Raw genomic sequence first — 26,969 nt, forward strand, 5'->3', positions numbered from 1 at the left:
CGTTTCTAATAGCCAAAAAGTTAGAAACAACCAAAATGTCCATCAATTGAAGAATAGATAAACAAAAATGTGGTATATTGATACAATGGAACATTATTTAGCAATAAAAATAAATGAAGTATTGATAAATTCTACAACATGGAAAAACTCTGAAAACATTATGCTAAGTCAGTGGTCGGCAAACTGCGGCTCACGAGCCACATGCGGCTCTTTGGCCCCTTGAGTGTGGCTCTTCCACAAAATACCGACTTCTGCGCAGGGGCCACGAACTTTCAATCGCACTGTACTTGCGCGCCCGCACGTGGTATTTTGTGGAAGAGCCACACTCAAGGGGCCAAAGAGCCGCTTGTGGCTCACGAGCCGCAGTTTGCCGACCACTGTGCTAAGTGAAATAACAGGTACCAAAGGACTTATATATTATTCCATTTATATGAGCTGTCCATGATAGGGAAGTCTATAGAGACAGAAATTAAATTAGTAGTTACCAGGGATTGAGAGGAGTGATGTTAATAGGCATGGCTTCTTTTTGGGGTGATGAAAATATTCTGTAATTAGTAGTGGAATTAGATTGCACAGCTCTGTGCATATACTAAAAGCTACTAAATTGTACACTTTAAAAGTGAGTTGTGTAGTGTGTGAATTATATCTCAGTTTCATAAAGCTATGAAAGAACTGTCCAAGAACAAGGTAGTAAATTTGACTACATGAAAAAAAAAAATGCATTGGGATTATTTATAGGAAAAACTCACTTCTATTCTCTTCGACTCACACAACACTTCTGACACCACATTGAGCAACTCTGTGATAACAGCTAAGTGTTCTAGAATTCATTTCAGTTCTTACACAGTCTGCCTGTGAGTCTTATACGTCTCACAGGTTAAGGACTCCATCCCACAAGACTGCCCATTCCCCACTTCAGGATGTCAATTGCAAATCCAGGTTGTCACTGATGCTGCTGACCAGCTAGCTATAAATCAGAGGTTCCCATGACCCCCTTTCTCAGGTCCAATTATTTGCTAACACAGCTCAGAGAACTCAAGAAAACAGCTTATTTACTAGATTACTGGTTCATTATGAAAGGATCTAACTCAGGAACAGCTATAGGAAAGAGATTCATAGGTGAAGTCCAGAAGGGTCCTGGGTGCAGGAAATTCTCTGCCCCTGTGGAGGTTAGGTGTGCCACCCTCCGAACACATGGTAATGTTCACCAGCCCAGGAGTTCTCCAAACCCTGTATTTTGGGAAATTTTATGGAAGCTTCATCAGGTGGGCATAATCAATCAGGGACTCAATCTCCTGCCCCCTCCTCTTCCTGCAGGACAGGCAGGGAGCTGCAGGCTCCAACCTCCTAATCATGGCTTGGTTGGTCTTTCCGGTGACCAGCTCTCATCCTGAAGCTATCCAGGCCCCCTCCTCCCCCCAAGAGTCTCCTTCTTAGAACCAAAGAGATTGCTCTCATCCAGGAAATTCCCAGGGATGTAGGAGGTCTGTCAAGAACCATGGTCAATGTTCAAATGTTAGAAGAAAAGATGCTCCTAGTGCTCTTATTACTTAGGAAATAATAAGGGTTTTAGGAGTTCTGTGTGAGGAACTGGGAGCAGAAACCATATATATTTTTAGAAATTTATTTCACAATGTCACTAACATACCATACAAAGGTAATCAGAGTCCATATGGGGCTCCCCCAAAGGAAGAAGAACACCCACTTATTTGGTAGGATGGGGCAATATGAGGGAAGACTTCCCACAAAAGGACTTTAGGGATGAGCATATCCTGAGGCCAGTCACTGGGGACAGAGCCCTTTTCAGAAACAGCAGGTAATTGGAAGTATGGGGTTGGCAGGCAAAGAAAGAGAAGAAGGCATCATGACTAAGAGCCTTGGGGGATTCAAATCAGTGGAGAAAGGATGGACTTGTTAATAGTGGTGTTGGTTTAACTGAAGGCCACATGAAAAAAGATAAAATTGAAATTATTTTTCATACTGCATAATACCATTTATTTGTCTCTCCGACTAGGTCATGAGCTCCTCAAGGACAGTGTTAGAAAACCTTCGATCTTATTCCATTGAACTTTTCCCTACAAAAAAAATGAAACCATAATATAGGCCTCAGTGAAGTGGTAAAAATCTCCTTCCAAGGAAAAGATTAAGACATTCGACTGTTGGCATTTACTCCAGCTTCTAACTCTCACTGCCAGTTTACAGGAAATACAGGAGATAAAGGAGTCTGTTCAGTGACAGACACCACAGGGTACAATCAACAAGATCTAGAATGTGGTTACTTCAGATTTGTTCTGCTGCTTTGTGAGCAGCTTTCTTTAACAAATAAATGCCCCACCCTATTCCCCCCAGAAGAGGTCAGGGCACCTTTAGATTAAAAGAGACTTGAAGGGCAGAGATAGTAACCAAATGCAATATGTGGGTCTTATTTGTACCCAGTTAAAAAAACAACACCAGAAAAACAACAACTTTAAAAAGCAATTTTTTAAACTAATGAAGAAATTCAAACCCTGTGAGGATATTGGATAATTTCAAAGAAGTATTGATTTTATTAAGTGCAATAATGGGAATATGTTTATGTTAAAAAGAGGAAGCTTTATATCTTAAAGATAACGATTGAATTATTTACAGATAAAATGGTCCAATCTTTGGTATTCACTTTAAAATAATCCAGTAGGGGTATGAGGGGCAAATAGGAGGTATAAATGAAACAAAATGGTATGTTTGTTAATAATTATTAAAGTTAGATGACAAGTAAATGAAGACTTATTATACTATTCTTATTACTTTAGGGTACATTTGAAAATTCCCAGAACCAATGAAGGCTTTTTCAGCAGGAGAATGCCAAGATGAAATTGGCATCTATGGAAGTGTAGCCCTGGGAATAAGAAGGTTAGAGAGGGTGCTGTCGGGAGGCTCATAGTTCAAGGACTGAACTGCTCCATTGGGATGGAGGGGAGGGTCTGGACAGGACAGTATAAAAGGAAACCTGCAGAGTTGGAGAAGCTAAAGAAATGGGAATTGAGGATGACGCTCAGGTTTCAGGCTGCATGATGGGGCCATTCACCCAGCAAAGGAATTCAGAAGAGATTAAAGTTAGGGGTGAGGGAGTGATAGATCAATTCCTGACAGGTTGCATTTGAGGTGCCTGTGGACATCCAGAGTTTAGGAAGGAGGCCTGCACTGGAGATGGGTTTTGGCAATTACCAGCTGCAGCACAATTTCCATGGAAACATGAAAAGTGTAGGCACAAGAAAATGCTCTTGTCATGTGCAAGCATTATCCAATTAATAAATTAATCTAGGGCTCTTTTAACATGAAAAAATCAAAGTGGCTTAACCCAGGAGAAGAATATAAGAAAACCAAATAGTAGTATATGATATCCATGCTATTCTGTTTTTCTCAATTTCCACATTGAACTTGTGATAGAATGTCAAGGTTTAATTGCAGGATTTCCTTATTTTGCTTTATTTTCTCCAATAAAAGAGTTTTCAAGAAAACACTGTGGTTTTGATACATGGTGGCGGAGGGGGAGGGCGGGGAGGGAACCTCATGTGAAAGATCAAACTTTATCTTTTCTTTTTTACTTTGCCTTTCTTCTATTTTGCTCCTTCCGTGTTGTCTACGGTATTGTAAAAACTGAAGGAAAATGCCCAAACCATCTAGGTCTAGGGCCGTCCTTCAATTTCCTGTCTTTAAAACAGCCATGACGGTGTTAAATCCTTGGGTTGACATGTGTATCCGGAAGGAGCCACAGAGCCCCTGATACAGAAAAGCAGTTTATGTCTGGGATTGATTTATGCCTTTGGAGCAGGACAAAGAGAATAAAACCCAGCCCCTATGGTATCTGTTGCTGGGGAAGCTCAGGCCATCTGCCAGGCTCTAATAAAACAGGACAAAACAACATTTGGTTTGAAGCACAGAATGATTTTCCAAAGTGAAAATAAAGCTTGTCCGCAGTTGAGGCTCTTGTAAGTCTTTAAATATGTATATTTGTCTTTAGCATTTATATTCAAATAAAAAGTAAAGGACATCTTTTTCTGTTCTGGGCTTATACTCAAAATCTTGTGTTGACAACCCAGTTCTAACTCCTCAGCCTGCCATGGGAAGGCTCCATAATTTGGCTTCACCCAGGACCACTTAAATCAGAATTTTGAGGGGTTGGACCCAGGCATTAGTTGTTTAAAAAAGAAATTCACATTAGAACTGCAATCAAGGTTGAGACCCCTGTGGTTACAATGTGAGTGAGGGAAAGATAGCTGAGGCGTTTGGACTATCTATGGTCAGAAGTAAATGTGAAACGTTAATGTGCATCACCTCTCTCTGCCCCGCTCACAGGTCAGCGCCGTGCGGGTGCATGTGAACAGCTCTTCCGAGAACCTTGACTACCCGGTCCTGGTCGTGGTGCGTCAGCAGAAAGAGGTGCTGTCCTGGCAGGTTCCGCTGCTCTTCCAGGGACTGTAAGTGGGTCTTTTCCCAGACAACTTCACGACATCGCTTCCTTCCAATGGCCCAGATCTTAGTTGGTCTTTGCCCGAGTGAAATGAGAAATCCGACCTTTGGAATGTTGGCATGTGATGCGTGCTCAGTGGAAACGCTAGTCGTGGTACATATGCTACGTGTTCAGCTCTGCTCAATAGCCATCCCCTTTGAAGTTCTCCTGAGAACTCTGCCCAGATTTGTAGCACCCTGAAGAACTTTTACCATTGTAATTCTATTCAGAATCAAATCAATGTTCTGTAGCTCTTGGTTGGTTCGCGGGTCATCCATTGAGGACAGGGGCAGACCCAGAAGTCAACCTAAATGAGTGACACTTCTTCCATTTGTCAAAATGCCCGCCGAGTCTGCAATCTTCATTCCATAAAATGTATTGAGCATGACTAGGTGATAGGTGCTGGAGATACAACAGTGGGGAAAAGATCCCAACAGAGTGTCTGCCCTCATGGAATTTATATTTTTACAGGGAAACTACACAAGGCACTATAGGACTATAAATGAAAACCCAGAAGGCATTCAGACATGGACATAGAGTATGAGTTAAAATGATTTTGAAGGCGGAGGAATTTGAGAATTAAAATACTGATTTGGACTCTGGGACTTTCTTTATGTTCCATGTAGCAAAAGCTTGAAGAAGAATAAAAAAAAAAAAAAATGGAGTTGCCTGATTGTTTTATCAGGACAGTTTCTCTTTTACAATGTGGTATTTTTCCTCTTTGAATTAGGAGGATGGGTTAGTGTAATGTAGTTACTGCCTAAGTGAACAGGTCAGCACTAAACAGACTTCACAGCCCTGTTACTATGTCAGAGAGCCCTACACCAAAAACACTGCTTCTAAAATCACCATCAATGGGTCCAGTCTGACATTTAAAATATAAGGGCTTGAAAACAAATTCGGAGAGAAGTGAATCGCAATAAACTTCTTTCCCAGCTTGTTCATTGAGTCTCTCTCTCTCTCTCTCTCTCTCTCTCTCTCTCTCTCTCTCTCTCTCTCTCTCTCTCTCTCTCTCTCATTCTGGCTGATCTTTCCCTCCATTGGCTGCTACAGATACCAGAGGACCTACAACTACCAGGAAGTGAGCCGTACCTTATGTCCATCAGAAGCAACCAATGAAACAGGACCGCTGCAGCAACTGATATTTGTAGATATAGCATCCATGGCACCCCTAGGCGCCCAGTACAAACTGCTGGTTACCAGGATCCAGCACTTCCAGCTACAGTAAGCAGGACTCCCTGGGGCCTTTCTCTGTTCACTCGTCTGCTCTTCCTGCGCATGTGCCTGCTCAACCCAGCTTCCTTCCTTACAGATCAGCACTCCAGAAGGACATTTTCTACTGGGCACATTGTCTTAGCACCTTCTGACCTCTCCTGCTCACAGATGGGCAGCAGGGCCTTATGTGCTCTGTGCAATAGGGAGGCAGTAGGAGGCTGGTGTAGAGAGGAAGGGTGGTTGACCTCCTAGGTGTCTGTTCTCAGGGACGGGTGAGGGCCCTGTCCTGTCTGCAGTCCAAGCAGGTGTCACTGGTGGCCGGGTATTTTGTATTACTCTCCTGGAGGAATTTTTGGTTTTGTTTTAAGAAAGACCTTAAATAATTTTCTTCTATCCTTATTTCTATTCAGTTTTCTCCTCCCAGGTTAGGAATGTGCATAGTTAGAAAATAATATGTTATGTGGCTTTGTTCTTTGTGCAAAAACTAATGACTACTAGTATTTCCTCCTTTTCCTTGCACTTTCATTCTTTGTGACAAAATCAGTTGTGATACAACAGCTCAAATTGTTCATATTAGAGATGGATTATAACAAATTTAGTTAATGATATTGTCCCCAAGGGATTTGTTCTAGCCCCAAGGTTACCCTTGTAAAACATTATATAAATCTGTGTGAAAATTTAAACAGAAAGGCTAAGCCTGTTCCTTAAGAAAGCCAGAGACTTCAGGGACTTTTCTGCACTATCCTACTCTAAGCTCAAGGCTTTGTAAGGGTTCAAATCATCTTTTCCCCTCTCAGTGTTACACACACACACACACACACACACACACACACACACACTAGAGGCCTGGTGATGAAATTTATGCACTCTGGGGGGCGTCCCTCAGCCTGGCCTGCACCCTCTCGCAGTCCAGGAACCCTTGGGGGATGTCCGACTAATGGCTTAGGCCCGCTTCCTACAGGGAGCGGGCCTAAGCTGTCAGTTGGACATCCTTAGCACTCCTGCGGAGGCGGGAGAGGCTCCCGCCACCACTGCTGTCCTCGCCAGCCATGAGCCCAGCTTCTGGCTGAGTGGCACTCCCCCGGTGGGAGCACACTGACCACCAGGGGGCAGCTCTTGAGTTGAGCGTCTGCCCCCGGTGGTCAGTTCATGTCACAACGACTGGTCGTTCCGCTGTTCGGTTGATTTGCATATTAGCCTTTTATTATATATATATATATATATATATATATATATATATATATATATATCAGGCATTGGCAAGCTATGGCTCACAGGCTGGTCACTGGTTTTGTAAATAAAGCTTTATTAGAACACAGCCCTGCCCATTTATTTACATATTGTCTATGGCTGCTTTTATGCTCTAATGACAAAGCTGAGTTGTGAGTAGTTGGGAGAAAGACATTATGGCCTGCAAGCCTAGAATATTTACTCTCTGATCTTTTAAGAAAAGGTTTGCCAATTCCTGATATAAAAGAGCAGACACATGATTAACAATTTGAATTAAACAATTTGAATTAAACAATTCATTTAGAAAACTGCATTCCAAAATGATAGAATACCTAACCTTTTCAAGTACATGCGCAACATTTACTAAATTTTCCAGGTTCTAATACATATCTGAATTATTTCAAAGGACTGAAATCCTTTATATGGAATTGAAATAGAAGTAAACCACAAAATGGCAGAAAAAATCACAAATATTTGGAAATTAAGTATCTATGTCTAAATAACTTATGAGTCAAAGAATATATCATAATGAAAATTAGAAAATATTTTTAACAAATAATAATGAAAATATGACATATTTAAACTTCTGGGATGCAACTAATCACTGCTTGAGGAAAATGTATAGCTTCAAAACTATATGTTAAAAAAAAAAGAATGGCTGAAAACCAGTGTGTTAATATCCATTTCACAAAATTGAAAAAAGAATGAAAATTAAACTCAAAGAAAATAAAAGGAAGTAATAAAATAAAAGCATGAAAAAATGAAATAGAAAACAAATCCACAATGGCCAAAATGAACCAAACCACAAGTCAATTATTTGAAATGACTAGTATTTTTTATACCTTTTTTAAAAATAAAAGTGACAAGCAAGCCCATTGAGGGGAAAAAATAGGCAAAAGATTTTAACAGATACTTCACCAAAGAAGCTATTCAAATTATCCCAAAACACAAACCCACTAGCTCTCAGCAATACAAATTAAAATAACAAGATTTCACTACAACTACAAAATTGCTATAATTTGAAAGGTTTGACAATGCAGTTCCACTCCTAGTAACATACCTAACTCCTAGATTTATGATTGTGGTATTCATTTAATAGAATACTACACAACAATTAAAATGAACAAACTATTGGTATACTTAACAACAGGGAAAACCCTCACAAACACAATGCTGAGATAAAGAAGCCAGACAAAAGGGATCCATGCTGTGTGACTCCTTTTACATAAAGTGTAAAAGCAGACAAAGCTGTTTCGTAGTTTAGAAGTCGGGGGAGTGGTATCTTTAGCAAGGAAAGAGGAAGTGCGTGCTTATGTTTGCCTGGTGAGAGTCCATTCGGATATATGCTTATACTTTTCTATGTATGTTATACTTTAATAAAGTTTTTAAAATCCAGAGTATTTAAGCACAGTATGTACTACTATTTGGCAGCTTGTTTTCTGATTAGAATTTCCTGTTCCATTATAAAGTGCTCCTTAAATTTTTTGAAGTCAACTTATAGAGAAGTCTGGTGCCAACCGAGGCACTAATAGGAATCAAATGTTTATATTGGTCTTCTCTACACCCCATGACAGTGCATATGCGTAGAGACAGATGGACACATGGATGAATGAATGGTTAGAAGGAGGGAGAAATAGGCATGGCGTTTTTCCAAGTCCTCCATTAATTTTGGCATAGGAAAAGACGACATGGTAATTCAAGAGCCAAGAACCACCCTTCCCCCCACCCCCCACCCCCAAAAAAGACAGAAGAAGATTTTCTGGTGGAAAAGGTCCACCCAGATCAATTAAATCAGAGTCTCCAGCAGAGAGGTGTGTGCATTAGTACATCGTTTCTTCGTTTCCTAGGTGATTCTAATGTGCAGCTGGAAGTGAGAACCAGTTTCTAATTATTGTGCTTATGTTGGATTGTTTTAATAATTAAGCCTATTAATGATGTTAAACAACATGAGAATTCATGGTTATACATTGGAAGGAGGTGAGAGCACATCATTTGGACAGAGTGTGGTTTCAGCTTTCAGCCTGGCCTTTACTAACTGGTTTCTGTGCCTTTGACCTGTCACTGTCACCTGGTGGCAGTGTACTTAAATTCTAGGGTAAGGAGAGGGTAAGGGCAAATAGGACAATGAAAAGTTATTTGAATAGAGAAGAATAAAAATGATAAGAGCCTGAACATAGTATGGCAGCAATGACATCTTAAAGGGAAGACAAGGGGTCAAGTAAGATGCCTGGGGATAATGCACAAATTCAACAAATATATGTTGCAGAATAAAACTATATAGTCGACATGAGTACTTGCAGCCTTCAACCCTCAAGATCTATGTAGGGCTCTTGGGTCTTTGCTTTGAAAGAGAATTTTGAGTGAGATAGCCAGCTACCATGCTGTGAGAAGTAGATTTTTTTGTTTTTCTTCTTATATAAATTAACCCATTTATTATAGGCTCACAATGTTTCCAACTGTGGAGCTTCTATTGGTCTTTCAATTCCTTCAGTCTTCTGATGGCTGACTTTACTGAGATGGCAGAAGTGGTGTTGTAGGTCCAGCACCACCAGCGACTGTTTTCATGCAGGAACCACAGTGCCAGATCCCCATGGCTCGCCCTTCATCTTGGTTTTGCCACAGAAGGAGCAAGTGTACTTGGCATACTGGCTGATTTCAATTTTCTTCACCATTTTCCTGAGGGAGGCGCCATAACGGGTCCCATGTTTACCGACGACTCCAACCTTGGTGCGTTTAGCCATGTTGCCACGAACTGAAGAAGTAGATTTTTTGAGGAAATGGATGAGTGAAGAGGTTTTTTAGACCATTTTGCTCTATGTCATGTAATCAACTTTGATGTTTTGGGATAGACTACAGTAATGATTTACATTACTTTTCAAAGTTGTTGTTGTTGAATGCTATGTCTGGCAAAAACAGTGCTTTAGGTGGGAGCAGGTGCATCCAGGTTACTTTACAGCAATAGAATTAGGACGACTTGGTGATTAATCTAATGAGAAGTAACTAAAAGGGAGGAACTCAAGATGACTCTAACAATGTTGTTCAAAGTCTGGTGAGGTTTACTGACAAACAGACGTAGTGGGTCAGGATCAGGGAAATGAGAGAACATCCCATTTTGATCATGTGGAGCCCAGCAGGTGGTTAGTCTTCTGTGACTAGAGCTCAGAAGATAGCCCTGGACTTGGCTGGACATGGAGACTTGAGATATACTAGCATTTTAGTGGCAACTGAACATATATGTGATTTTTTAATGTCAATTGAATATCCTACATAATAAAACCCTAATATGCAAATCTACCGAACAGCAGAACAACCAGTTGCTATGGTGCACACTGGCCACTAGGGGGAAGACACTCTATGCAGGAGCTGCCCCCTGGTGGTCAGTGCACTCCCACAGGGGGAGGACTGCTCAGCCAGAAGCCCAGCTCACGGCTGGCGAGCACAGCGGCAGTGGCAGGAGCCTCTCCCACCTCTGCAGCAGTGCTAAGGAACCCTTGGGGGATGTCCACCGAGGGGTCCCAGACTGTGAGAGGGCACAGGCCGGGCTGAGGGACAAATGTGCACAAATGTCATGCACTGGGCCTCTAGTATATATATTTGTGTGTATATGCTGGTATATATGAAAATGTATGTGGCTAAGGAAAATGAGGAGATCAAAAACAGGCTTATGGATAACACTCTCATTTAAGGAATTGTCTGAGAAAAAGGAACTATCAAAAGAAGCTGAGTAGGCACAGTCAAATGTGTGGAAGAAAACCCACAGAGCCCAAGGTGGGAAAGTTTCAAGACCAGGAGTGGTTGTCAGTGTCAAAGGTCACGAGTAGTCACTAGATTCAGCCGTTAGGAAGTGACTGTTACCTTTAGCAAAGGCAACTTCAGGGAAATGGTGAGAAAGGGGTCTTGATATGTTTTAAGGTAGAAAAGGATCCTGATAGCAGTGGGAAGAGGATAGAATGAATGAAAGATGCAAGCAAAACACTCTTAAGAAGCTGGTTTGTGAAGGAGAGGGAGGATATAGAATAACATCAAAGAAGGGAAATACAAGGAAAAGGAAGGGTTATTGTTGGGTTGTTTTTGTTTGTTATTTATTTTGAAAATGGTTGAGACTAGAATATATTTATAAACCAAAGGGTAGAAAGGCAAATAAAAGTGGATTTTGTAGAAGCAAAGTCCCAGAGAAGGGAAAGAAGTATAGACTTTAGCGCAAATGTGCAAAGTCTATACTTACACTAGAGCAATGGGGTGGAGGGTTACAGTGGACTGGAGCATCGGTAGGGGAGGGTTGGGTAAGCAAAGGGAGTTCCTGACAGATGGCAGTAAGCAGATAAGAGGAAGTGATATTCTCAAGTCCATAGTACAGTGAATAATGGGGTATAATTTCCTTCTACAACAAAGCAAGGGTTTAGAACGCCTTCTCTGACCTGTGAAAGGGGCTTGCTATCATAAAGTAGATAATATGCCCTGACTCTCTCAGTCCTCTCTGGTACTCACCTCAAAAACCACTTAGCTTTTGTCCTTACTTCTCTCTCACTTACCCTTTCTTCCCATCCCCCTTTCCCTTTTCTTCTGTGTGATTACTCTCCTGTATATATTTCTCTTATCTTCCCCATGAGCCTCCCTCTTCTTCTTCTGTCTTATCTGCATGCTCATCTCTCTTGATTCCATCTGTCCCTTTTCTCTTCCCCCTCTTCCTCAAACTAGCCAAAACAAAGGAACTAAGTCAGTTTTCAGTTTTTCTTATACTTATTGAATAATCATTTATTTCCTGGGTTTAAAACAAATAAGACGGAGTTTTTATACTTCTCTTTCTAAAATTAAAGGTGCACTTGAGTCGGCAACTGACTTTGTTCTGTTGGGTAATGACCCTTGATAAAAACAAACCTCCCCCCCCCCCCCCGTCAGAGCCTATGGGGAAGGAAGCAGAACTTTCCATGTGTAATAGACGCGATGTTTGTTTTACACACACTGTTGACTCCATGAGAAAGGGAGCACTTAAATGTGACAATCTTAACGAAAACAATGTGTGTTAACTGTTTGTATGTGTTGTACTGGTAAAGAAAAAATAAATAACAAGAAAAAAAACTCAGAAAATTCAGATCAATACTCATACATTCCATTACAACTGGAATTCAAGTGATAGGGAGGAATATAAAAACGTATTTCTGGCCAGAGGAATCTGGTTCCTTCTGGATATTTCATGATGTGTGTTGCTAGCCAAGAAAATCAGTGTCCTTTTTGTTCCCCTGACCTGGCAATGAACAGAATGGTTGCCCTGGTAACAGCAGATGGCACTCCCCACATGAAGAGGGCGCTACCTGGCACACGCAGCACTGTGGGTTCTCACTCCGGCCGGCCATGGCATCTCAGGAGCACATACACAACTGGACTGGACACTGACTTTGTGGCTCTTTAGGTGACTTAAGGCCACAAGCTCTCAACTGTACTTCAGCAGAGTCAAGCCTCAACACTGAAGGTTATTTCTGTTGAGTGTGGCTATGTAAAAATTGTATCCATTGCTGAATTCTGAGCCCAGTCTGTCAACAGCCTAAATTGCTGGTCATTTAGAAATAGTGCTCAAATTTTATGACTTTTAAACAACACCTCCAATTATAAATTTCTTAAATGTTTGGCATGCCCTTTCTAAAGGAATCTTTAACACAATTGTTTAAAACTATTTAATTTTTATAAAAGGAAAATTAGGAGTGGACAGAAAGACTATTTAGAGAGCACCAGGCTATGAACCTGGGGAGGGACCTCAGGAGAAGTTCAGGTTAAAATTCCCAGAAGTTCAGGTTCAGATTCCCAGAAATGCAAGCCACATTGGAGGGTTGGGGGCATGCCATTACCCAGGTGCGAACACTGAGAGTGTGGTGTGGGTTTGTATGAGTGATCTTCATGGCTAAAGATGAGGCAAAACCCACCACGAATAAAAGGCTAAAGCAAAACTGTAATCGAGGACCAAACTTGTCTTTGTGTTTTCCAGCCTCTTGGACTGTTTCACATACGTTCATTCCAGACAGCACTCTGTACCACAAATGTGTGCTATCTGCATGCTCCCCAGTTTCTCCTTTCCTCTGCGCTGGACCATTGTTGTCTTTCACAGAAGAATGAAAGAACCTAATCCAATAATTCACAGCAAATTATCACCTGGAGAGAAAATAACTCCATTATATTATTTTGGTGCTATTTGCTATTTACTGTCATAGACAATTTTGCCTTTGGGATAACTCAAGATTTTATAATCAACTAGAGGCCCAGTGCACGGATTCGTGTACTGATGGGGTCTCTCAGCCTCGCCTGCAGGGATTGGGCCAAAACCAGGTCTCTGACATCCCCCAAGGAGTCCGGATTGTAAGAGGATGGTTCTCAGGTGACACACCCCAGAATCAACCTTCCTTCTCTCTGGTTCTGGGTGCATCACCTGAGAACCACAGTTGCCAAATCACCACAGCTTGGCAGCTCCTGCATTGAGCATCTGTTCCCCGGTGGTCAGTGAGCATCATAGCTACCGGTCAGGCAGTCAAACAGTTGGATGGTTGTTTAGGCTTTTATATAGATAGATAGTAAAAGAGATCCTGAAGGCAGTGCCTAACCCAAAGAGGACAAAATCTTAGAGAAGAATTTCAGCTGGTGTGGCAGACAATTGGGGAAATACTTGTGGGCAGGGAGAGTATGCTCCTATTCCTAGGGACTGTCCAATGGCGATTATCTATTCACCACATTTTTTACAAAAATGATCTTTTCCCATGGTTACATCAAAATTATTTTGAGGTGTTATCTTCATTGTTGAAAAGAACCTCCCATCTTCTTTTCCTCTTTCAGCCCACTTCTAACACCTAAACCCTGTGCTTGATTATAAAATCTTAAGAGAATCCAAAGGCAAACGTAAACAAAGTACGTACTTGTGTAGGTATGACTTCATGGGTATTTAAAGGCATAAAATTGACTCCTTCCCCAATTTGGTCTTTCCTGAGAGTTGAAGTTAGCAAATTTCCATGCAGTATACTTTCTAAGTTTGATGAGAACAGACTTCCCTTCACAAAGGATAAGGCTTTCCTTGCATCTGGTTTAAGATGGCTTTCTTTTAAATAAATAACTTTTGCTTGCTAATTTATTATGCTTTCCTCTCATTTTCCCTTCTCCCACTTACATTTCTCAGGACAAATGTTGCCTTTCACTTCACTGCCAGCCCCTCTCAACCTCAGGTAAGTGAAGGGTGTCAAGGTTATGATTCTATTAGTGTTACCCATAGTGTTACTATGGTAATAGGTGGAGTCAGCAAGTGGTATTCTCCTTCATATTTCACAGCTTAAGATGTATTTGTATTTTTGGAATGTTATCCATGTCACTAGAACTTTGGACACAACATTTAATCTTATCACTTGAATTTATGTGAAATGGGAGGCATGATATTTGTAGATATTCCTTGGCTCAATTTTCATTTAGCAGGTCTACTATGTGCCTACTATGTACCAAGCAGTGTTAAACTGTACTTGGTGGTGGGAAGAGCAGGATGAAAAAGGGAAAGATGCAACTTCTGCCCTCATGGACCTTTTATAATCAGGATGGGGGTGAGGGACAGAGAAGTAGAAGGCCAACACTAAATAGATACACAAATGCTTAATTCACCTGGAGATACAATAAAATAAAACAGATTTTAATTTCTACAGTGTTGTGGATGAATAAATTAGTTTCTCCTACGCAAAGAGAGAACAGGGATGCTGAAAAAATTATAATAAAATTAGATATTTGTGTTGTGCTCTCCATTAAACTATAATTATATATAGAATAAATACATGAAAATTTTCATTATTTAAACTGCTTTTCTGGTGACACTTCTGGCTACCTTTTTTTTTTTCTTTCATGGATTCTGAAGAAGTAAAGTTTAGGCAATAGTTTAAAACAGATTGAATGTGCTGATATTTATTGTAAATCTTCTGCAGGCTGTAATACAGTTTTCGTCACAAATGGCTACTTAATTTTTGTCTTGTATATACTAAAACTAGGATTAACACAGTAAATGGACTCTATTATAAATCTGTTACAACCACTGTGTGATGATAAATATTTAGCAACTAATTTTTAGAGGGAGGAAAAAAACCCTGATTTGTAAAATTTGCCCATTTCTGTGGCATAAATACCTTCATCATGATCAACTTCAAGATGCCAAGGTGATGTCATTGAACACAGAGTTGGGGAGAGATGTGTACAATCAGCTCCACAAATCCGTATGAGCTGACTCCCACACATTTCTTGACAAATTTCTCAGCCTCCACAGTGCCTACCTACTGCCACCCAGTGATGGAAGAGGACTACAGGCTCGCAAACCACTGCCCTCAACATTTATTGGCTAATTAATTCATGAAATATTTGAAAGCACTAGATAATAGGTGCTATGGGAGATAGCTAGAAAGGGAGGAAAAACCTTGCAGAATGAGTATAGTCTAATAGTCCTGTTCAGAGTTATAGTAAATATGATACAGTGAATGCTGTAATGCACTTTCAGTTTGTGGACTGAAAATCAGTGATGATTATATATTACGGCTTCGTTTTCTTTTAAAAGGGTGTGTAAATACTAAAGCCTAAGTAGTTTGTCTATAAACCCCAAACTAGAATAAAATGTACTTAGAACAAACTGATAAAACAAAAGAGAAACTCTTCAAGATCTATAAAAGATTCATTTGTTATTAATTGTTCCCATTTTGGCCTGAATTTTACATCCTCTCCCACTGTAGAAAAGATTTTCCATTCCTATAAACTCACCCAAACTATTGCGCATTCTCAGATAACCTTCATCATCACTGTCTGCCTCTATTCTTGTAGACAGACGCACATTACAGAAACTGGGCAGGTAATCAGGCTCCAAGAGTATGATTTTTGGCCTAAATTCCAGTCATGGCTTTGGGTACTTGTTATTTGCTTATTTCTGATAAAAAGTAGATTATCACCCTAACTGGTTTGGACAGAGCATTGGCCTGAGGACTGAAGGGTCCCAGGTTTGATTCCAGTAATGGGCACATGCCAGGGTTGTGGCCCCCAGTAGGGGCCGTGCAGGAAGCAGCCAATCAATGATTCTCTCTCATCATTGATGTTTCTATCTCTCTCTCCCTCCCCCTTCCTCTTTGAAATCAATAAAAATATATATATTTTTAAAAGTAGGTTATCAAGGCAAGGGTCAAAAATGTAATATTAAGGTTTCTGTAGTTGTCTACTGCTTGCACAAAACCAACCCTATAATATGCATGTACACTGAGTGGCCAGATTATTATGACCATCCCATCAGTACTTCATTGACACTTGTAAAAATACTGAATATTGAAAACTTGCTAAGCAAATACTCTCAAGGTTTTATTATTATTATTATTATTTGCATAACTAATTCACTTCATTGTACTGATGGGGTGGTGATAATAATCTGGCCACTCAGTGTATATGTTGCTCATTATTGCTAAAAGTAATCGTAATGATGCTCTTGAGTTACAAAGGTTGGTTTCCCTAAGAACCAAGAACACCTCTTGGTAATTCTAGAGGATTCACCTTTGGAAGAGCCCTGTATTATATGAATTTGAATCAAGCTCCAAAATGAAAATGCAAAATTAGGTGAGTTCTTAGGAGTATTGCCATCTATTACAAGGTGTGAACAGATTTCCAAATAGCAGTGTTAATGACAGTCCTTAATCTTGAGAAGGCCTTGGATTATTGAAAAACATTCTATTCTTATTGCTCTGGTTTTCAGAATAACGTTAGTAAAGAGGATGTTGCTATGCAAAATTAAGTTTTGACATATTTTGCCTTGCCTTTAAAGTGATAGATTTATTAGAGTCCTAAAATATGGGCTTGTTTTGGTTGGCCCCCTCAAAACCTTAAGCACGTATTTTATGTCAATTTTCTCAACCAGTTACCATATTTATAATTATTGGGCAGAAGTCCCCTTTCTTCATTATTAGTAACATCTTTAAAAGTTAGAGTTAATAATTTTTTTCAGGGGATTTATAATCTAATTAGGTAAACAGTATTACCTCTTTCTATTATGTTTCCTGATTCTGATGATATGTCAGAATCTAAATACTTTTATTTTTTTTTTCTGATAAAACTTTATTTATAAATAGAGGCTGCCAATTGGTCAGCTGTAGTTTGCTGACTCCTCTATGAGATGGAAAAAGCTGGTAACTCCTAAAGTGCCCATCATTATGTGATTTGTTAAATAAACGATGGCACACCGAGAATCTAAATACTTTTAGAGACATCTTAGCCTGCTCCAAATGGAGGACATATATTTCAGGGGCTGGATGTAAAGTTTTGTCTTTGAATCTAAATGTCCTCCCACTTTATTCCAGACAGAGAAATGAATTATTTAGCAAAAAAACTAGGAGAAGGGTGGATTTATTGCTAATTCTTGCTGATAGAAAGCTGGTTAAGATTCTTGAAAAACAGGCTTACCTGCTTTACAAGATGGAGCCTCATATTTCAAAATGAACATATGGAAGTAAATATTGCCTCATATTACATCTCACATATCCCTAATTCAAAGGTTGAGAGATCTTCTTTAAAAAAAAAAAAAAGTTTTATTGCTTTGAGAGGAAGGGAGGGGGATAGAGAGATAGCAACATCTGTGAGAAACATTGATCGGCTGCCTCCTGCACACCTTCTACTGGGGATCGAGCCACAACCCAGGCATGTGCCCTAACTGGCAATATTGTATGAAATGCCTACTTTTTTTTACTCACTGATATAGTCCTAATCTCTGGCACAGAGTCCCGAAGAGAAAAGTTGCTCAATACTTGTGAGATGAATGGCTGACTGAATTCATAGAGGTTTACTGAGATGTGCATCTAAACTTTGTGCTTAATATTAGAGAAAATGATCCTACTCTTATGAAAATAGTTTGAGTTCATGACTGTAAACATTTCTTAAGGTTAACAAATATTTTTCTTATTCTCAGTATTTTCTATACAAATTTCCTGAAGATGTGGACTCAGTTATCATTAAAGTTGTATCTAAAGTGGCTTATCCATGTTCTGTTGTCTCCGTCCAGAATATCATGGTGAGTCTTAATAACTTGTCAACTTCCAGTGTGGAGCATTATATTGTCTCAGGATAAATGAGAGAGAAGGGTGGAGGATATGTCTGTGTATCTCCTGCAAAACTGCTAAATACTAAGAACAGTATCTCGGGCAGTCAATGTATGCAGACATTGGTTTGGAGCAACAGAAAATAGTTGACTCCTCACCAAAATAAACAAAGGGAAAAAAGGAGACAGGGAAGGAGGGATGATCATGACAAAGTACAAGGAAGACGAAGTTGTGGACTACAGGAGAAAAAATAGAAGCCTACCACTTGTTCTAAGTTTTTAAAATGACAAAAACTGTATGATTTCACTCACATGTGGAATAGAAAACAAAAAAGTAACAAACAACTAATAAAACAAAAACAAATTCATAGGTACAGACAATGGAATGGGAAGCGGGTAGGGAAAAGAGTGAATTGGGTAAAGGGGGTCAAACATATGCTAAGGAAAGAACTAGACTTTTGATGGTGAGCATGCAATAGAGTATACAATAGAGTTTATAATGTTGTACACCTAAGATTTATACAATGTTATTAACCACTGTTACCTCAATAAATATAATTTAAAAATTTTTATTGTAACATTAGGCCCTTTCTATCAGGTGTTAATTTAAAAAGTGAAAAGGTATTAGAAACCTTAGGACAACTTTTCAGTTCTCTTCCATATAAAGAGACCTAGACTTCAGAGGACAAGCACCAAGTTTTAGGGAACTGTCTCATGACTGTTCTGGGGGAAAACTTTTATGGTTTATGGCTCAGTAAGGAACTCCACTCTGTGTGCGTAGTATGTGAAGCATAACATGATATGATGTTAGTGATGATTTCCTTTTCACCCCTCATGTACATTACAGTGCCCAGTGTATGATCTTGACCACAATGTGGAATTTAATGGTGTCTATCAGTCCATGACCAAGAAAGCTGCCATCACACTACAGGTGAGACGTCACTTCTGTGGTCACCATTATTGATGACAGTGTGTCAGTTTACCTACTGGAGCAGCATTCAAAGGGAATGCCATTCACTGTGTGCCTTGGATCTCTTCCATTTCCAATTGGTTTGAAAAAAAAGACTGAGCCCGGCCGGCATGGCTCAGTGGTTGAACATTGACCTATGAACCAGGAGTCACGGTTTGATTCCAGGTCAGGGCACATTCCCAGGTTGCGGGCTTGATCCCCAGGGTGGGGTGTTCAGGAGGCAACCAATCAATGATTCTCTCTCATCATTGATGTTTCTCTCTCTCTTTCTCTCTCTCTCTCTCTCCCCCCCCCCCTTCCTCTCTGATGTTGATGGTTGACCTGGATCAACCCATGATTTTGTGCGTTTGGGATTCTCAAAACAAATACACTTTCCTCTCTGAAATCAATAAAAATATATTTTAAAAAGAAAGGAAGAAAGATTGACATGCAAGAAATCAAAGCTTGGGTGATCCCGGACAATGCTACTGCCAGATGCCCCATGCCCCCTAGGGAATCTTGGGAACCCATAATGCAATGGGACATATATATCTGACAGGCTGCCTAGAAAGGTAAAGGCAGAATATTTCAATCTACTCAATGGGTGATGCAAATTTAGGGTAAGGTTATCTCATCCATTGAGAGCAATTAAATGTAGAAGAAGAATTTGTATCAATAATAGTAAGAAAAAGAGGACTTAAAAAAAAAGAGGACTTCAGCTGGGCAGAATGGGCAGCCTTAAGGAATATGGGGTGATAGAGGGATAAAGGAAGATAAATATTTGGTGACAGAAGATGATGTGACTTTGGGTGGTAGACACACAATGCAATATACAGATCATGTATCATAGAAATGTACACTTAAAACCTATGTGGTTCTATTAACCAATGTCAACCCAAGAAATTTAATATTAAAAACATTTAAAGGAATATGGACCATATTTGTGCAGCAGTTTGCCTTTTTGACATTTGTAATTAAATTTTTATTTCAATGGTAATTGTATGTTTGGCAATAAATTGTTACTTCTCTTTTGGCCCATGATTCTGTCTTTAGCCATTTTCTCAGAGATACCAGAAATTTTGGGATGTTAAGAGAAAACAGAGTTGTAGAGATAGAATGGACCTTAAAAAATCATCTTCCCAACCATGCTCCATTCATGGATAAGGAAACTGGTACACAAAGAAGCGAACTTAGAGAAAGTCAAAGCCAGGACTAACGCGAGTCTCCTGGCTTATCTTTGCCTCCCTAAACTAAACTATTTATTTAACTGCTGACCATATGACTTTTAGGAAAGTCATTTATCATTAGACTCGTGGCCCGGTACATGACATTTGTGCACTGGGTGGAGGTGTGGGGGGCACTGTCTCTCAGCCCGGCCTGCACCCTCTCGGGAGATGTCTGCCTGCCGACTTAGGCCTGATGCCCCCAGGGATGGGGCCTAAGCCAGCAGTCTGACATCCTCTCTCAGTCCAAGGCTCTCGCAGTCCAGGACCCCTCGCTCCTTACCACCCACCTGCAGTGGAGGCAGGAGAGGCTCCTGCCACCCCCACTGCGCTAGCCAGCCGTGAGCCTGGCTTCTGGCTGAGCGGCACTCCCCCTGTGGAAGCACACTGACCACCAGAGGGTAGCTCCTGCGTTAAGCGTCTGCCCCCTGGTGGTCAGTGCGCACCATAGCGACTGGTCATTCCACCATTCAGTCAATTTTCATATTACACTTTTATTATATAGGATTTTAAAATAATAAAAATCTAATATAGTTAATTTTAAAATAAAGCTCATTAATTTTTAAAAAATATTTAAGTATGATTATTAAACATAGGCTATTGGCATTACTTATACGGTGCCTATCTTTCTTATCATAAGAACATATCATAAGATTGTTATGTCTTATGCAGAAGAAGGATTTTCCAGGTGAGCAGTTCTTCGTGGTGTTTGTGATAAAGCCTGAAGATTATGCTTGCGGAGGATCTTTCTTCATCCAGGGTAAGAAAGAGTGATGAGTATACTTGGCTACTTGTAAAAACCTGACCCAGGGGAATGGAAGGGAAGTCAAAAGCTCACTTTGGCCCTATTTGACCATTTCTAGTTCCCAGTAAGTGAGGGCCATCAGCCATGACTTGAGAAGGCAGCTGAGAGATACTTGAGAATAAAATAAAGGTAAGAAAATGATAAATCTAAAAGTATTAGTGATACTACAAAAGGTCACTTGTGTATTTCAAGATCTTATGCTCTCTCAGACCACATGAAGTTGGCTCTTCACTCAGCAAATATTTGCTGCTAGAAAGTATTGATTTGTATACAGCAGACCAAGGTCCATTTTCTAAGATCGGTTTGGTAGCCAAGAGTAGTGGAGCCACTTGTATTATTCAGTAGTGATCATTTCCATAAGGATGTGCAAGGAAAATTGAGTTCTCAATTTTGGTTGCAAAAATTATACCTTGCAAGATAGCAAAGTGGGACAATGACAATGACAGAGGTTGTGTGAGCTCTGAGGCATAATGCAAATGGTTATCCAGTTACTGAGGAACTACTTTGGGAATAGAATAGGTTGTTGGAAAACACAGGTCCCCAGCAGCTGATGTGATATGTGATCAACACAGAGAGATGTTTATTGTTGAGTGTAACATGGTTCCCTTGGTATTGAGGTGAAATTTCTGTTCCTGTATTCTTTAATCTCTTAATTACATCGCTTTATAGAGTTCTGCTAATGTCCAATGTTCTTTGTTAAACTACATACTCTTTGGTGACTATTTAAGAAAAAACAAGTTCTCACTGGCTAGAAAATACAAGCCAAAATACACCGTGACTTCCTATTTTCGTAGCTGTTTTCTTCATATGTCTGTGGCATGTTGAGCCATGTGGGTATCAAATAAAGGGTCAAGCCTTCTTCATTGAGCAGGGCGGCTGAAGTCTCATTTGCCTCAATTAGTGCTATCAACTGCATCCAATTTGAACGTTTAACCAGAAGGTATATTAGATGATGTGAAGGTTTGGGAGTTAGGTTTTCCTCTAGTTCAGTGGTTCTCAACCTTGGCTGCACATTAGAATCACCTGGGAATCTTTTTAAAATCCTGATTTCTGGGCCTCATCCTCCGGAAATTCTGTTTCTTTGTTATGGGGTGGGGCCACAACATTAGTAATAAAGAAACAGAATTTCCAGAGGATGAGGCCCAGAAATCAGGATTTTAAAAAGATTCCCAGGTGATTCTAATGTGCAGCCAAGATTGAGAACCACTGCTCTAGTTCTTGCTAAAAGGAAATTCAGCAACCAGAGTTAATTTTGGACCATTTTTGAACAACTGTTCAGATTCGAGGTGAAGAGCCTAATATCTGATCCATTTTTCCTTGTTCTTTTTTTTTTTTTTACCAGAAAAGCAGAACCAGACCTGGAATCTACAACGAACAAAGAACCTTAAAGTGACCATTGTTCCTTCCATTAAAGGTCAGAATTGGCTCTAGGGTTCAGTGGACAGATTCCTATGTCAGGCAGTCGATCATATAATGCAATGCTAACGTCAACCTTCCAGAGAAACATTATAAGAAAACTAACGTTTACCTTAGAGATAGAAGAGAGAATCAGAGCATTTTGTTAAATCCCTTCTAAAAGGAAAGGGAACCCAGTATGAAGCTGTACACAGGCCGCCGTTTGTGGAGAATGTCTGGGTGACCTTCAGTCGCTTTGCTGCTTTAACTGGAGGCATCTCAGGACTTAAGCATGAGTGTGACAGGCCTTTGAATCTGTCTGTCCCACGCATGGCCTCCTCTTTCCTCCTGACTAAAGCTGTTTCTCTTTCCTCAGAATCCGTTTTTGTGAAATCCATTCTTCTCAGCTTCCTCATCTTCTTCTCCTTCTATTTGGGATGCCTGCTGATTGCATTCGTTCATTATATCCGGTAGGTCAAGAGTTTCAAGAAATGTTAATCCCGTTGCCAGTCTCTGCTTAGTAATTGGAGCATTAGGCGTTAGAACCATATTGACTCAGCCCCTAATTGTGTGACCTTGGGCAAGTTACTTAACTTTTCTGTATTTCAGTTTCCTCATCTGTAAAATGAGATAATAATTTACTTCATAGAATAATAAAACTGCAGGTTTACATCAATGTTCTGAATGGAATAAGTGCTGGTAAAATGTTAGTTATTTTAGCAGGAGTAATTTTAGCAGGAATTAGTTATTAATAGCAGGAGTAATATACTTTGATACTACATTCTTACTGTTGTAGCATCAATTTTCCAGTAAAATGTCCCTTAAGAGAGAGAAAAAAGGGAGATAATTAGGCTATAACCTGACCAAGGAAATGCCCTTTCTGAGAGTTTGGAGCTCCCAGTAAAATGAGCTTGTCTCTCCTTGCCTCCTCAGCAGGCCTGAACCTTGAGAATTCCATAGTTGCGGTCTCTGTGAAACAACTACGAAAGCATGGCAGGAGGTTTATATTAAACAAATGTTCTCTCTCCTCTCGAATGTGTAAAGAAAACAAAGCCAGCATAGAGTTTTCAGATTATTGGGCAAGTTCCCATCTGTAAAAAAACCTCATGGCTCAGACAGTGATACAATCATCTCAGTGATGCAGGCCTATCTCTGACTCAAAAATACTGCTTTTTGTGACCTTTATGAAGGTTTTCAGTTAATAAACTGACGTCAAAAACCCTGGGATTATCACTGGTCATATCTGGAACCATCTCAGCACCAAAACAATTAAGGAGAATAATTAATTATAAATCATTGCAAAAAATAGAAATTCATGAATCCATAATTGATAAAGAAAGGAAGGGAGGAAGGAACAACCTAGATACCTGCAGATATATATCCAATAAAGTCAACATAGTTACTAAAACTGGTACACATTAGGGAAAGGAGTTATTAACAAATACTGACAGTGTTAAGGAGGACACTTGCTTACAGCACAACATCAAAAGCTGACATAAATATGGAGAAAGTGCTGGAATTAGAAAATCATTGTTTTGCATAGATCAGGTTAAGAATCATCAATGGGTACTAAAACTAGGAGAAAAATCTGATGAGGATCAAGATATTTTCATGGTCTTTAAGTGTATTCCCACAAACTGCTTAGTAGTTGTAAGGGGGGAAATAGTAACCACAGAGTGAAGAAATCAGACAATAATTGACTGGGTGATCAAAAGTATTATGACTGAGGAAAAGATAAACATCATGTGCCCCAGATGTGACACTCTGAGAAGGACACAACATCACTTATATAGTGTTCCAGCCAGAGATGCATATTTTGAATATAACCATAAGGAAAAATTAAACTAAAAATGACAGTCATTTTTATTAAAATTTGTCATAAAAGACAAAGAAAGGCAATGAAAATGTTCCAGGTTGAAGAAAATTAAGGAGATATGACAACTAAAGACAATACCTGATCTCAGACTGGATCTATTACTAGAAGAAAAATAAGCTATAAAGGACATTATTAGGTCAACTGATAAAATTTTAATACAGACAGTAGATTAGATAAGAGTCTAATATTAAATTTGCTGAATTTGACAACTATACTGTGGTTATATAAGAGAATATCTTTATTCTATTTAAGCCTAAAAGTTCATGATATGTAATTTACTTTCAAATGGTTCTGAAAAAATGAGTGTGTGTGTATATATATATATCAATTTGTATATATAGACAGAAAGAGACAACTGATAAAGCAAATGGAGTAATATACTAACAGTAAGTGAATCTAGGTAAATGGTATGTGACTGTTATATTATTATAAGAAGGTCTCCATAAATTTGAAGTTATTTTCAAATAAAAAGTTAAAAGCGAAGATTCCAGTCTACAGGCAAATATTATACCTAAAAGTACATACATTAATTATCAGCTCAATTAATTTATCAGATTACAATCATTAACATTTAACAAGTACCTGCTCTGTGCCAAACTCTCTAAGCAGATGATCTTATCTAATGATCCACAGCAATGGGTACTAGTATTATCACCATTTGATCGTGAAGGAAATTGAGGCATAGAGAGATGAAGCAATTTGACCAAGAATTCACAGCCAGTAAATGTTTGAAACCAGACAGCCGGACTCTAGAGCCTTAGCTCTTAAGCAGCCTGGTCAAAATGGGTCTAGAGTGGTCAGGGCATGTGAGGGAGGGCAGCCCCAGAATGGATTCACTTGGGAAAAAGGTCCAAAAGGCTTCTAGTTTTGACTCAGATGAGCTTCAATGTCATGGAATAAGAGGTTCGGCTCTTCTGCTTCTCTTAGGAAGACTGTCTCTACTCTTGATGTTTTAGATTTGAGGAGATGGGATTTCACCTCTTTAGTTAGTTAACATTCATAGTCAACACACTGACAAAAAATTAAGTTAATAGCTGGATATCAATCTCTCTACAGTTGTTATTCAACCTACTGAAGTGAGCACAGTTTTTCAAAGTTGTGCTATAAGGCTCTGTCGAAACCTCGAGCTGCCAGATTACTTTGCTACAGTCAATGCATGAGCAGAGATTCTTTCCAAATATAGACAAACTGAAAATAGAAATCTGAAGACATAAGAACTAGTTGGCATTCTAAATAGGGGAATAGCCTGAGGGAAAATGCTAATACAACTCTTCCATCATTGAACTAAGCAGAAATAACAACGTTTTCCACAAAACCAAATTAAACTAGTTCTGGAGCATAAAGCCATTTGCTCAGTGAGTCCCCTGATCCCGCCCTTCCCCCCCCCCCCCCCCCATTATTAATACATGTGGGGTTTTCAGTACCTGCTATGAGATTAGGATGGAAACACTGGTTAGAGATATGTCCCCGCCCTCAAAGTGTTTTTATGTTATATTCTCTTGAACACATGACTAAACACCATTTTCCTCCCTTTCTCCAGACCCAATCTATTCAGTATTTTTGGAGCCCCCACAATGAATGTGCAGGTCCTGGCCGAAGCACTGCATACCTATTCTCTTGTTTGTTCCTCTCAACCACCCTGCCAGACATTGAGTTCAAACTGCTCAATTCTGGGTGCTCGTCCTTCTCTGGATACTTGTACTAGTTATCTATTGCCACAATAATGCTGCGTAAAAATCAACCATAAAAACTTCAGTGGCATACACCAATAAATACTTAAGTTTACTCAAAATCTGTGGGTCAGCTGGACTGGGCTGGGATCTCAGCTGGATGTGGTCATAGAAGGCAACCAGCTGGCAGGCCGTCTAGGAGCTGGCTCTTCTGGACTGCCCTCAGCAGTGCTGTGCCTCCCACGCTCCCACAGACTAGCCCTGGCTTATTGTATCTCCAGGAGAGATAACAGAAGAGTGTAAGGCCTCCTTAAGACGAGGCTGAGAAATGGTATTACTTCCCCCTCATTCTGTGAGTCAAAACAAGTCATGAGGCCAGTCCAGATTTAAGACGTGAAGATATAGACTCCACTTTTGATTGAAGGAGCTGGATACAAGATGAGGTGTAGCCATTTTCAATGTCTAGCATAGTTCTCATTTGCCATTTTTGCCTTTTCTCACTGGATACTGCATGCCTCACTTGGGCTTTGTAAATCATTGAACTCCTCTAATGAAAAATTTTATCAGCTCTGAAACCTAGGGCAAGTGTGGGTAAAGCCTATTAATACAAACACACAATCCAAACACATCATCTTTAATGAGGCCAAATATGTAATTGTTTGCCAGTTAATATCACTGAAATTGTTTTTAAAGGGGACTTCAATAGAGCCTTATTTGCCAGCTAAACAGGCCAAAATTGTAACTGCTCTCCTTAATGATATGCCTTTTTCATTCAACAAGTATTTAGTTATCATTTCCTATGTGGCAGCCTGTCCTAGAGGTGAAAGATACAGTGATGAGCAAGACAAGCTAGAGTCCTGCTCTAATAGAACTTACACGGTACCGGGAAAAACATATAAGCAAGGAAGCAGTTAATAAAACAATTTCCGCTAGAGAGAGAAGAGTAAAGATTCTGGAGTGATAGAGAATGATTGCATCGGGGAAGCTACTTTAGATTTAATTAATTCAGCAAGGAAGACCTCTCAGAACCAAGACTGAATAGCAGAAAG

The 26,969-nt window shown here is 39.8% G+C and overlaps 1 protein-coding gene and 1 pseudogene across 2 annotated transcripts in view; one reads left to right on the forward strand and one right to left on the reverse strand.

Annotated features, from left to right (window-relative positions):
• Nucleotides 1-26,969, forward strand: part of SIDT1 (SID1 transmembrane family member 1) — a 94,713-nt gene that overhangs the window by 32,787 nt on the left and 34,957 nt on the right. For both annotated transcript variants that reach the window (XM_036352302.1, XM_036352303.1), the window contains exons 2-9: nt 4,336-4,457; nt 5,543-5,713; nt 14,091-14,136; nt 17,874-17,975; nt 18,850-18,933; nt 20,847-20,934; nt 22,322-22,393; nt 22,751-22,844. In XM_036352302.1, the coding sequence (XP_036208195.1) occupies nt 4,336-4,457; nt 5,543-5,713; nt 14,091-14,136; nt 17,874-17,975; nt 18,850-18,933; nt 20,847-20,934; nt 22,322-22,393; nt 22,751-22,844 (779 nt within the window). The remainder of the gene's footprint in view (nt 1-4,335; nt 4,458-5,542; nt 5,714-14,090; nt 14,137-17,873; nt 17,976-18,849; nt 18,934-20,846; nt 20,935-22,321; nt 22,394-22,750; nt 22,845-26,969) is intronic.
• LOC118677285 lies at nt 9,382-9,675 on the reverse strand (annotated as a pseudogene).

Source organism: Myotis myotis, unplaced genomic scaffold (genome assembly GCF_014108235.1).
Source record: "Myotis myotis isolate mMyoMyo1 unplaced genomic scaffold, mMyoMyo1.p scaffold_m19_p_2, whole genome shotgun sequence".
Lineage (NCBI taxonomy): Eukaryota > Metazoa > Chordata > Mammalia > Chiroptera > Vespertilionidae > Myotis > Myotis myotis.